Source organism: Harpia harpyja, chromosome 3 (assembly GCF_026419915.1).
Source record: "Harpia harpyja isolate bHarHar1 chromosome 3, bHarHar1 primary haplotype, whole genome shotgun sequence".
Classification (NCBI taxonomy): Eukaryota; Metazoa; Chordata; class Aves; order Accipitriformes; family Accipitridae; genus Harpia; species Harpia harpyja.
Window position 1 is genome coordinate 23504363 of NC_068942.1, and position 13452 is coordinate 23517814.

Here is a 13452-nt window from a genome sequence, read left to right on the forward strand (position 1 = left end):
ACAAAAGAAGTGCACCCTTATTTCGGGTCTACTGAAATCTGGCAGAGCTTACAGGCTGTGTCAGCTTATTTTGTTACGAACATATAATGCTCACTGAACCCGATGAGCTGCTGTGATAACAATCTCTGCCAGCTTGCTGAATGGATTCCTTTCAGTTGCTGCCTCTGAAGTTATGTGGCTAGAACAGAGCTTCTGCAATATACCAGTGCACCGGGAACACCGTTTTTTAGCTACGCGAGCAAAAGAGCTGTCTGAAAAGATTCATGAGCTCAGAATTGATTATCAGACCGTAGGAGCGGAAGGTCGTTTTGTCAAGGCTCCTGGCTGCTGCAGTGAGAACGTACTACTGGCTAATCCTCTTACAAACACGTGCACTTCCACGAGGGAGAATACCTCTAATGATTTAAATTCAATTTTTATTAATTGGTGCACTGTTTATTACGAGGAGGTTGTTATGGCACTATAGTCTTAACTGAGCTAGATGACAGAAAAAGAGTATACAAGTCTTTCAGCAGCAGTTAATAAATCTGGGATTCCATGAAGGCTGTGTATATCTGTCTTGAATGCCGGTCTCAGGATCCAGCATTAAACTACATATCATAAGTATTTCCAGCATTACTGCTAAATGAGCGTGACTAGATAGATTACTAACTTTCTGGACTATCGGCAAGGAGTACTGACATGATTTTTGCTTTCGAAGGAGTTACTTGGAGTGAAACAATCACTGCCCAGGTTAAATCTGAGAATATTCCCCACGCATTTTTTGCATAATCTAATTAATCTAATTAAGAGACTAATTGGTTAAAAAAAAGAAAACATGACTTGTCTTTGGATTTTATTATTAAGGAATTTAATGAGAAACAGTTATTTGTATGTAACAGCATACACCTTCCTGTCCAGTTTAGAACTATATGTCATTTTTCCGTAACACGCACTTTAAACAGCCACCATCCTTGAGCACGGGTTACATGAGTGGATACTGCCATCTAGGCAGGTTTTTGGGAGCAGCACCTATTTTAGAACATTAATTGTCTTTGCCAGGGAAAAATACTCTATTATCCAAAACGGAGGAGAAAGGAACATTTTTTAAACTATTAAAAAATGACACATCACCACTCACTGAAAATACAAAACCTGCCCCTCAACCAGACTGTAGTAGTCCACATTAAGAGCAAATATTCTCTACGTGTTTATTGAGAAATATATTATTCTGTATTTCCATACATGCAACTTGAACTTAAGCTCTCCACTAAATTACAAACTGCTTTTATCTATGAAAACCACAATACAAAGCATATAGCATTAAGGCTTTTAATTACCAAAGCACGTTTTACTATGGCAGTACCATAATTGTATCTATTTTATATGCTTTGAAATGTAGTAACGGTACATTTTTAGAAGACAGTTACTAAAACAACTATTGATTTTCTACAAAGAGAGAAATATTTTTTAAAACCATTTTTCTTTGCAAAACCAAAATAGTTTCCATCCAGCACAAAAAATATAAAATACATAATGCATCTATCATCTTATTTAAAACAATAAACATTCTATACATGGCATTTACAAGAGACAGACAGAAGACTTGACTAATAATGTCATTTTGATTAGAAACATTAACAAATGGCTTCATTATCAGTTGTGGCATTCTGTAGGGAATGTATGAACTATAAACGCAGCATCTTACACAAAACGGTAGTAGGACCTGAAAAGATTTATCATTTAGCACCTTCCATCTGCACCACCCCTTGGAACGTGGGTGGTGTTTTGAATTAAGTTCCACTGGAGGGCAAGCATCACCTCACATTACAAACACGGATTGCTCCTGCGGTTTGGGAGGGTGAGATGGGAGTAGCCTAGGAGCCCCAAGAAGCACAACACTTTGAGATGGGGGCGCATGCACTTCGGTACCCATAAACCAAGGACGTTGTCCCAAAGGCCAGATTTCCCTTGGATTTCAGTGCATCCGCTCGATTAACAACCTCCCAGATCATCGGAACGGGTGACGGAGGGGCATGGGGGGGGAATATCCACTGACATTCAGAGTGAAGTTATCCTCCTGAGCTTTCTCCCTGGCGTGTTTCAGCCATCACCTTGAGGACTGCCCTGAGCAGGTCTGTGTACAAAGGTATTCTCCTTTCTCCCTGAAAGATCCCTCTGAATAATAAGGGAAATGTGGTTATCTGGCTACTGGCATACATCTTCCCAACCCCTCCCCTCCTTCCCCCATATAATAAGAAGCAACGCAGCATGAGATTGATTTGTACAGAGAGCAAAGCAACCAAAAAGACTAGGAACTGCTGAATTCACACTTAATTTAGGTGGCGGAAAAATGAGCAGAGCTGGTACCAAAGGAATTCAGTAATAAGCTTTGAAACTACTGTGCTGGAAGAAGATCTGCTGCCCTTTGAGCAGTCCTGGAATGTAGGACAAGAGAGGATAATTTTCACAAAATCTTTGCCGTGTCCTTGGCTTGTCATATGGAAAAGAAGGGCACTGTTAAAAATTAAGCAAACCTCCACTGAGCTGAGAAGCTCTCAGTCTGAAAGGTTGGACGCCTTTTTGCACTTAGGGACATTCAGTGCCCTTTATATTAACACAGGAAAAATAAAGATTCAGGTTTAGTATTGTAATAGAGTCTTTGGGGTAATTTTGTATTTCTGTGTCCTCACCAACAGAAAATGGTACGTACGCTGACTCTTCTCCCACCACTGGCATGAATATGTCAGGGTACTGTTACCTTTTCTTGACAAACTGGCACATTTTGCACAACTGCTTAGCAGCAGACATGTTCCATATCTAGAGGAAAAATAATTAAACAAAGATATTGCAGCAAAGATGTACCAATGGAGCCTCTCACCTATAGCAACAAAGCAAAAAAATCTCTCCTCCCTTCTCAAGAGAAATGGAGTTTTCATTTCGCTTGCAAAAGGAGAATCAGTATTTAGGACATTTTACAAGAAGCCTCTGAAAGACAACTAACAACGCTGGTTAAAGGAGGTTTCTGTCAGACCAGATGCACAAGCTGGTGTGGCTGTCTAAGGTTTATTTTGTTGAAAATACAGTCACATTCAAATAACTTCTTTGGGTTTTCCCAAAACAATAACAAAACCAAGAGACAACATGTGCATAATATGTTTTATTGAATAAAATCCTGCTTCTAATATTTACACAGTGAAGTTTAGAGATGTAACCTAGTGAAGCATGGCGATGTGTGACATCTGGAATATCTTTAAATACATCTGAAACTACTTATTATAGCAATCACCTGCCCATCACGGATTTCATAATTAAGGATGATTTGAACTTTCCGAAGAATAGCCAAGATGAATATTAAGGATAGCTGAGTTCAGAGAAAACAGTCTGCTATGTGAATTCCAAACGCAAAAGATCAGAGTAAAGTATCAAGAGTTTTGAAGGCAGCTTCTGTATTTCCCTGTCGTTCTTCTCATCTCTGCAGAAGAAGATGACAAAATAAATTACAAATCTTAAGGCTGAAAGTAATATCCACAACTTAAACACACAGCACCCTCCATGGCAATCTCACTTTTTAAATTTATGTTGTCTTAACCTCAAGGTGTGTGAACCATAACAAAACACTTATTATGCATTAAAAACTATATTAAATTTTTAAACCTGCCAAGGTAGACACTCAGAAATTAGAAATGCTGCAACTGATATCCAGTGTAAAGACAACACTAATTACCACCATTTACAGAAAAACTTTATGATGAAGTGTCTTCCATCCCACTCTAGCATGTTAACCAAAGTGTTATGTTTTGTTTTTTTAAAGCTCTACTAGATATACTATCAATCTGCTATTACAGTGAAGAGGACTCTTGTAAAGAAACTATAGTCAATACCTTTCCCATTTATAGTTTTTTTAAAAGATACTTTCATTATTCCTGACCTTGCATGAATTCTCAGCAAGGTTTGAATGCAAGCATAGACTTGCAACAGCCACGCTAACAGACTGACTCGTAGCGCTAGTAGACTGTTATCTTATATTTGGACTACTCCCTGGTTGTGAACAAGACATGATTCACTGGCCATTTGCATGATTTTTGCCATCCAGCAGGAAAACATTATAAACCAGGAATGTTGCGTCCTACTCAAGCCTCTGAAGGTTGTTTATTCTAGTGGGTTAGAGACAGCGCATTAAAAAAGGCAGGCAGTCTAGCCTGCCACATTTGGGATTCTGTGTTGAAAAGAACCTGGTTGTTAGTCTCAGGTTAAAAAGAAATGATCTTGCACAGTCTCTCATATTTTATTTACCAAACAGGGAGAGGAATTATATTTTTCCTGTGCCTCAAGGTAACCTGTGAGAAGCCCTGCCTAATAACCAGGAGTGCAAAGAACAGACATTCACTAACCAAAGTCCCTTCCTGTTTCCCAGCACAACTTACTGGTTGCGAAAGGGAAAGCATTGCTGTCATTTGCTAGTCTCTCCCAGCTGCACCACTGGTTCTCAGCAAACTGTATTCGATGTTGAAATACAACTTCAAATACATGCTTGGAAAGAAAAAATAAATTTAAATTAACCCCCCATCATCCTCTAACATTGCCTAACCTTTAAGCACCAAGATTAAATTTTCCATAAAACAGTTCCATAATGAAGTTCAGTGCGATAACTTTGTATTTTCAGAGACTAAATTTGTAATAGTAATGGTGTGTCTACATACACACACACACACACTCTCTCATGGAGGTAAAGTGTCACCTGGCAGTGACAGCTTTAAAATTCAGAATTTGACAAGAGAACAGAATATGCAAATGTGGTAGAAAAAGCTGCAAAAGGTAACAAAAAGGCACTTGGCTGTTTGCCATTTCTATGTGACATCCAACCCTCAATATATTTGTGTATCGTAAGAGTATATTTTATAAAATCTGTGGCTATTTCCTTCTGTTTCTTCTTTTAGCCCCACCCCCCCCAAATGAACAGCCAGACACCATTCCATCTATCCAGGAAATGTATATCCATCCTAATCTCACTGCTCCTTTTCTCTTTATCTTTTTTCCAACTACAAAGAGTTATCTGGAACACAGCTGCCTACCTGGAAGCTATTTCTCTTATAGCTAACATAGCTATAAATTTTAATAACTAAGAAGCTGCTGAAAGATACAGATTTTGCTCTTGCCTGTCCCATCAGTGAGGTATACAGTATGCATTGTCAAACGCTGTCTTTGAGCAGAAAAACCATCTGTACTGTCAATCTTGAGATAAGCAGCTATGCATGTGTGAGACACTGTCAACACAGGTTGAGTAAAACTAAATGTACTTTAAGATAACAAGGCTAAGTTCAGAAATGATTGACTGTAGCATCCAGCTTGAGACCCTGAATTAGCCTCAGACACAAAGTTAATTCAGGTGCCTGAGAGGAATCTTTCTGGGTAAGAGGTATATTTGTATACACAGCCAAACATACTTCAGGGAGGGTTTTGTTTGTTCGTTTTTTAAAGAAGATGCAGATTTATTCTTTAAGTGAGAAATAGTTCCTTGTGTGAATAAGGACAGAAAGACTTCATCACATGAATAACTTAAAGAAAAGCATACTGTAACTGGTAAAAATACGTTTGGAGTTAGCATACCCATGCTTTAATATAGAACCCATTCTCAGGTCTGAAGAGGACTTTCGAACAGTGGTAGACCACAAAACACTATACAACTTGGTGTTACCCAGTAACAAGGGGAGGGAATCATACTGCTGCAGACTTCATGAAATGAAGTTGCAGGTAGCTTCTAACTCAAACTACAGAGATTTCAGACCATGTTAGAAAGGACAATCTGATATGTAGTGTTGATATATTTGACAATTACTACTTGGGTTTTTTCCCCACAGCCTGCCCGAAAGCAATAGATGAAACAATTTCTAGTAAGTTGTCGATTAAGAGGGGAAAAGAAGAAGGTAGCCAGCCATGCCACCAGGTTGTATCTAACAGAAATGACTCGAAACATAAGCCAAGCAACAACTTAGCCAGCTTGGCACTTTCTGTAACTCAAAAGCCAACCCTACACCCCACCTCACCACCAGGAACTGCTAGCTCCTCTGCCTCTCCAGCAGTAGGACAAGAAGGGGCCCAACTTTTGTAACATCCAGAAGACTATGGCTGTGCTCAAATCCACACAAACTGTAACACCATTTCTTAGAAAAGATATCCCTGTCTCCCTACAGGTGAGGTGGTTTGGAACACATTAACCTCATCAGTCCAGACCAATGGCAAGTAACGTCACTAATAAATGTTGCACTGAGTAAAAAAAGAAGCAAATATAAAGCAATCCTTCCATTTCTCAGAAACATAAGCGCACTACCTTATAGGCAAACTCTGTGGAGTAGACGGCAGGATGGAGATCTACTGCAACTGCTGTGTCAAGCACATAGGACCAATTACCTACTATAGCGCACAGTAAAATAAGGGAATACTCCCCTGAAACGTGCCTTAAAACAAGGCACATTAAGGTTCTCTCTTAGAAAAACCTCTGAGCAGCTCATTCTGTAACACTAGTAACTAGTCACACCAACCAAAAGACATCGTGTTACAGGCTCCACCATTCAGATGTTTTCTTAGACAAACCAGAAAGCAGAGTTTTCTGTCTTTATATTTTTTTCCAGACAGCCCCTAATAAACCTGCTCCTTGATATCCTAAATCCATGTTTTCAGCTGGCCAATAACCTCTTCTGATATTTATGTGTGGTGCAGCCCACAGGAGAAATGTAAATACAAATGCAGATGACTTGTCCACATTTTAGTTCGTAATACCTTCACAGAAAGGTTTAGTGTGAATTTCCAGTGTGGAAACTGGATTGTGTGCAAATTCAATGCAACCTCAGAACCTACTTTTTTCTCCTCATACCTCCCTCACTTTACCATCCTATAGAGGAATGGGGGTTAAACTAAGTCTCTGAACCACCCAAATGTCCTCGGTTTGTCTCCCTTTCCTTACACAGAGGTAAAAATATTTGGTCCTTTGGTTTCCCTTGGAAAGGAACAGATTAGAGGTTACCTAGCATGGCCCCGTAACTCACCTCAAAGAGCAGATACAACCCATGCTCTTTAGGAAAGCTTCACTGACCTTATTACAGAGGTGCCAAACAAAAAATAAAGGAAGTCTTTAATAAGTTTACTTCACCTCAGATAAAAGGCAAGGATGGCCATCATGAAAAAGAGAACATTTACCACATACTCTACAAAAAATGATCACAACATTCTTTAGTTTTAATCCTAGGGAAATGCTCTGGTGTGTCAATAGCAGGTGATTTCGGAGAAATATTCTAAGTGGAACTACATTATTTTTCAGAGACACTGCCTCACTGGTAGCATTCCCATTTCACACGCAGGCACTCCACCATCAGCTATGGAAGGAAACAGAGTGAAATGCAAAAAGTCATCCTGAAAGTAAGTATGCAAATAAACAAGATTAACGTTACAATATTGACAACCTGCTATCCCTGGCCCTAAATTTAATTCACAGCTTAAGGTATAGGTAAAATGGACACGAGAGGGCGCCCCTAATATAGGGGCCACCTTGGCCCTCCACAGCTAAAAATCCCCTGCCTGCCTATTACAGGATCTCCTTATTCTAAAGGAAAACAGGCCTGTTGATTTCTTCTTTTCCTTTTAGTTCAGATGTACAAGACCCATCAAGACTTAATCTCAAAAACTAGGCTACTTGATTCACTTAGTTAAAAGAAGCAGAGAATACCAGGTGTTGACACATTTCCTAACTATTAAACTTTGGTCATTAAGCAACAGAAGTTCTCCTGCAACAACAAGCAATACTAAGTCCTGGTTGGCCACTGCACAGTCTAATGCTACTTAGTATTCTATTACAATGAAACAAAGACAAAAGATGTTACAGACCGTGATTAATAGACATGTAATAGAAATATATATTACTTCACAGGCCTGGCGCCTGAAGGGCTCTGCAAACAGAAATCTTCAAGCATAACCAAATTACATAAAAGATTATAAATAAAAATTATTTTTAGAATAAATATTAAATATAAGCCTTGTACTTGTATTTGAACAGAACTGTAGGATACTACAGATACTCCATGTATTTTCAATGCTCTGTGTATGTTTGCAATGCAGTGCCTATATTTGGTGTAAATTGGGCCTTATTAGTACCTCACAAGTTTACACGCCACCCTGAAGAGTAAAAAATTATAAAATTTTACGCTATGGTTTGCCTATGAAATAATTGTAAGTCTTCTAATATAGGTGAAAATACATTCTGTGCATTACTATTCCTTTCACCTTTCACTTTACATTCTTTTCACTTCTCAGGATACAAGACATTTAATTTTCAGATTCATTAAGCAAGGTAATTAATTTTAAAGATTAAGCAAGGTAATTAATTTTAAACACTGACTTCAATGGCACTACTTAAAAATATTCAGATGACTTTAAGACCAAAGGCCCAAAGCCCTAAGAGACAATTCTTGTTATAAATAAATAAATGAGTAGCACTTTAGCCCCAAACCTTGCAATCACTCCGTCAGAATCCTTACAGGCAAACTGTCCGTATAAGACGTTATTTCTCACCTGTACTACTGCTCAGTAGTTAATCATTTTTCGAAGAGCATCATAGCATTTCCATTTGTCTGGGATGTAGAAAGGCTCAAAGATGTGAGGGAAAGGAGTGTCATAGCCACATACTCTTGAAATAGGAGCTTCTAAATTCAAAAAGCATTCCTCCTATTAACAGAAATACAGAATAAATGTTAGTGAGGTCATTATTTTCAAGAGTCTTGCATCACAAATTGAGGTCGAATGAACTTTGCCAGACTGACAGTCCTGGAAACTCAAACCTTCTATTTATATCACAGCATAAGCAGTCCAGACCAGAACAGTGCTTTCTGTTGCTCAAAGGTCCATATTAAAATAACAACCTGTGTTAATGTTATTTTCATCTTCTACATGTGTGCTGCATTAAATCATAGGCAGGTTATATTTAGTACATCTCCTATACATCCAGAGAAGTGCTGCCAAGAAACAAGTATTTTAGGAACAAAGGAGTAAGAGTTTCTTTCCTGTACCACTTTTAAACATATAGAAAAATTACATAATCTAAGAGTGTGTATTATTTGCCGGATACATGAACATCATATTCAAACTTCTTTGAACCCTTAGATGATATAAGACTCTGTCTGAGAAGCATTAAGCAGTTATGGAAATTACGAATTTGAACTCAAGTGGATTTGCGTATCTCTAACCCTTGAGTCAAATCCATGCTCTACACAAAACCCCACAACTTGTGTTCTATTTGGAGATCGGATTTGGCAACGACTGTGAGAGTTTCATTAGTCAACCTAGTAGGGTACAAAATATTACAAATACACCATATTAATCTGAAAGTAACCTGTGGAAATATGTGTAACGTTACCAGCTTTAATTACCAAATAAATATTGGGTTTCAATCTTCCCACTCTCAGGTACCAGAGTGATGGCATGGACCATGAGAATCTGCAAGAAGTAGATGCAGAAATAACTTCGCCAGATCAAACTGATGTTGATGCTAATTATCAGCTCCCTTTCTCCCCAGATCTTTAGCATATGTATTTGCTTTCCAGAGCAGACAAATGAAGAGACAAAACCTGTCTCCTCCTGGCCTCTCCTTCATGGACTGCAGCAACTGAGACATCCTGGCCAACTTCCCCTGTACTCGGCTCAGCAAAACGGAAGGTGAAGGATTATCTACCAGTCCTTTTTCACCAGGCCCACAAAGAAAACAGTCAAAGAGCTATGCTCTTCTGCAGCAAAGTGCTAAGTATTTTCTCAGACTGATGAACTGCTTTGAATGCATGTTGCCTTGCAGTCCATGGCAGCCTAACTCTAACTTACTGCGCTTTCTATACATTACGGTATTTGGCAGCATAGAAGGTACTCATAACACACTGAGATTATTACAACCTTTTGCTCCAGCTACCACTTTGGTGCATTGTGAAGTGGCAGATTTCTGGAAGACAGATGGAAGTAAAAAGTCCAAGAGGTTGTGTGATTGCACACAGCATCATGACATTTAACAGTGAACTAATTCACCTAGAAAACTTCAGAGTCCGAATAGGTCTGAGGTAATAATATATGCAAACAATATAAAGATTTTTTGAGCTCTGCTTTCAGGCACTCCTTTGCTTTTCTTTGTAAAGATTCACATTAGTACAAAATGCTGGGAAGTAGTGTGTATTAAATCCTTTACCTGTCCATGAGGTAGATCATGATGTCCTATCCCAACCTGCTGGCAAGGATATTTTTGATACTTAACAGTCCTTGGTTCCCATATTGTGACTGCCCAATAGGACAAAGCAATAGCTTTCAGACCATCCCAAAACTGACTGCCCAGACCACCTGTGAAATTGCATTACACCAAAACATACAAGTATATTCTAGACCCACAGCCTTCCAGTCCTGCATTGCTGTTTCAGAGTACCTGACACAGGACCACTACCTAGGAGAGACCTTTGGTTTACAGCATAACCAGCTCTGGGATAACAGCTCATCCCACACAAACCTTGGAGAGGAAGTTCATTAGTTTCACTGAAAATATTTACTGCCATATTCCCCATACACTGGGCATCCGTGCAGAGAGCAGCACTGCACCTTCAGCAGCTCAAGCAGCAGCCAGGGAAACGTTATCCATGACTGGCAGGCAGGGTGCTCTCCTGCCCTCAGTGAGCCCCCAGGCTTGGCTGTAAATGTAAATCTTAAGTCATAAGACTTTCTAAAACTCCACTTAATGGTTTTTGGTGGGTTTTTTTTTTTTTTTTTCCTCAGGCAGAACCCAAACCAGCTGTTACAAGCACCCTTTCTGTGGTTTTAACACTCAGCAACTGGCTTTAGTTTGAGCATACCCCTATGCTTTGAAACTTGTACAGCTTCCAGAGAGTCACATGGATTCCCTTGCCTCAGTAGGGAAGCCAGAGTGAAGCTGGGATGAGCAGTGTTGTATTTTGCCAGATACCATCCAAGAATGACAACCCGATAAAGGTGGAAGAACTCTTAAGTCTGAGCTACTCTCTGTGTGTATCTGTACAAATGTAACTCTCTTACTATTATTTTTCTGGAGGTAAGGGCGTGTGTTTGCAGATTTTTAACTAAGTTATTGCACTGTATAAGTAAAATACTTCAGAGGCAGAAAAAAACAGACCCAAGCCACCAGTCAAATCCATGAGGGAAAGTCTCTACTTACCCATTATCTGACTGAAATCAACACAGTTTCACAAAGATTCACACACAAATGGCTCTGACTGTATTAGTGTCATGCACAGAATTTCACACTGTAATAGTTTAGCATGGAAAAAGTAATTTTCCTAGCAAACTGATAAAATTTGTATAACAATACACTGAATAAGCTGCTTACAGTTTTTAGAGTACCATCATAGAATGGGTTGGGTTGGAAGGGACCACCAAAGATCTAGTCCAACCCCCAATTGTTAAGACCATCTTACGATGTATTTTTTACCTTATTGGCCATACCTAAAGTCATGGGTAAATCCTATAGACATGCATATGTTATTATGCAGAGGATAGTTACGTTATTGATGCATACATTTTACAGATGCAGGATTAGGTCAGTTGATGTGTTGATTATGGAACTTACTGGAGTAAGTCTCTCAATGTCAATGACCACTGTAACAACAGAAACACTGCAGACCTAGCAAAATGAAGATGATTCAGTTGACATTATTTAATTGACAGATTTACTGACAATATTTGCAAGGATATTGATAAAAGCAAATTGTAAACAATAAAAACTTTTAAGATTTTTTTTTTAATAGAGTGGAAATAAAATCATAATCCAGAAGGTGGAGTATAAAATTATGATCAGAATAAGGTATTTGAAAGCAATGAAGAAAATGCACTTTTACTTTACAATGTAGAAGCATTGTAAAGAGACAAGAGCCTTGATCTTGCTAAGAGCGTGGCAAACACTTGACCTTAGCATCACGGTTCTCATTCAAAATGTAATAAAGCTCATGTTTTTATGACTTGCACCATGCTCATAGTAAGATAGCTAGATTTACTCATAGAATCACACTGATAGTCCTGCCATATGCTAAGTATTTGGTCCACAAAAACCAAAAAATCACAAATCCACACATTTTACACATAAGCAGTCATAGAAAACAAGCTTAAGAAAATATCTTAATAAGATGATTTAGAGGGAAATCATGTCTTCTTTTTTTTTTTTTTTTTTTTTTTTTTTTACAACCACGTAAGGTGGTTTGATAGAAGATACTATCACTTCACCAGCTGTGCTTTGGGTACATCTAAGTATGCAGCAAGTCTTTTTTAGGACTGAGGTCTTTGCTTATAACGATCTATAATCAGGTTTGGAGCCAGTTTTGTTTAAAACACAACTAATGAAATTTATCAGTTCATGGCGTTTTAACTTATCTCTGGAATAAGTTCTAATTTATGGGATGATATATTCAGTTGTGTCCTTTAAATCCAAATCAAACCAAACTTTCAAGGTTACAGAATATGAAACTGCCTGCTTGATGGCATTAACTTAATAACTGTAACCTGACGAAATGAGATTACATTCTTCATTAGATGGCATTACATTTTGAAAAATCATAGTGTTCGCAAGATTTATATCCTAATATAAAAAAATTTATATAGTCTACAGACCTATTTCTAACTGATCTTCCCTTTTGAGCTTGAAGAGCACTTAAGTGATCAGCCCATCAAATAGACTGCCTTACACGAATTCTTGTTCACACTTGCTGCTAAAAGTTAGACTGTAGGAGAAACATGAGTCCATCTCATCCTGAATATGATACTGCCACATCTGCTGTACATATTGCTGTGCCAAACTACTTGCACCTGCGCAGCCACGTTGTAGAGAAACATGAGTGAGAATATTAAATACTCAACATCAAGCTCTTTTTAAGACTAATTAGCAGACATCCATTGTACAAGCCTATCAGAACAAGTCTACCACAGTATTTAAAAGAGTGATAGAAGATCAAAATTTTAAATTAAGTGGATTTACTCCATACTACTTGGGCATATAAGGGCTGGTACTGGCCCAAAGCGCTCTTGCACAATAGGGGAATAGAAGCTTACAGCCTTCGGTAACTCCCTGCCTATTTCAGAGACACTGTTTAAACAAGTTGACATCTTTCAAGGAAAGACCTCAGGAAAAAAACTTAAAAATTAAATGGTTTGGGAAGGAAAGTAGTAGGCGTGGGATTTCTGATTCAGTGTAAAACGTTTTAAATTCAGTTTTGAAAATCAGTATGAAAAAATCATATTTATTTAGTACAATATCCACTAACTTCCAAAATTCAACTGAAGTAAAAAATTACTGGTTTGTTAGAAAAAAAAAAATGCTTCTAAGGGAACAGATATAGTTATTAGCCTAATATATCCAAATTGTCTTAATTTAAAAAAATTCAGACAAAACATTAAGTCGTCATTCTTCCTAACTGCAGATGTCAAATTCTG

The 13452-nt window shown here is 38.2% G+C and overlaps 1 protein-coding gene across 1 annotated transcript in view; it reads right to left on the reverse strand.

The window, feature by feature from the left end:
• Positions 1 to 1165: 1165 nt before the first annotated feature.
• BCKDHB (branched chain keto acid dehydrogenase E1 subunit beta) overlaps positions 1166 to 13452 on the reverse strand; it is a 135221-nt gene continuing 122934 nt past the window's right edge. The window contains 2 exon segments of the mRNA XM_052781651.1: positions 1166 to 3452; positions 8545 to 8697. Coding sequence (XP_052637611.1) covers positions 8557 to 8697 — 141 coding nt within the window. The 3' untranslated portion in view covers positions 1166 to 3452; positions 8545 to 8556.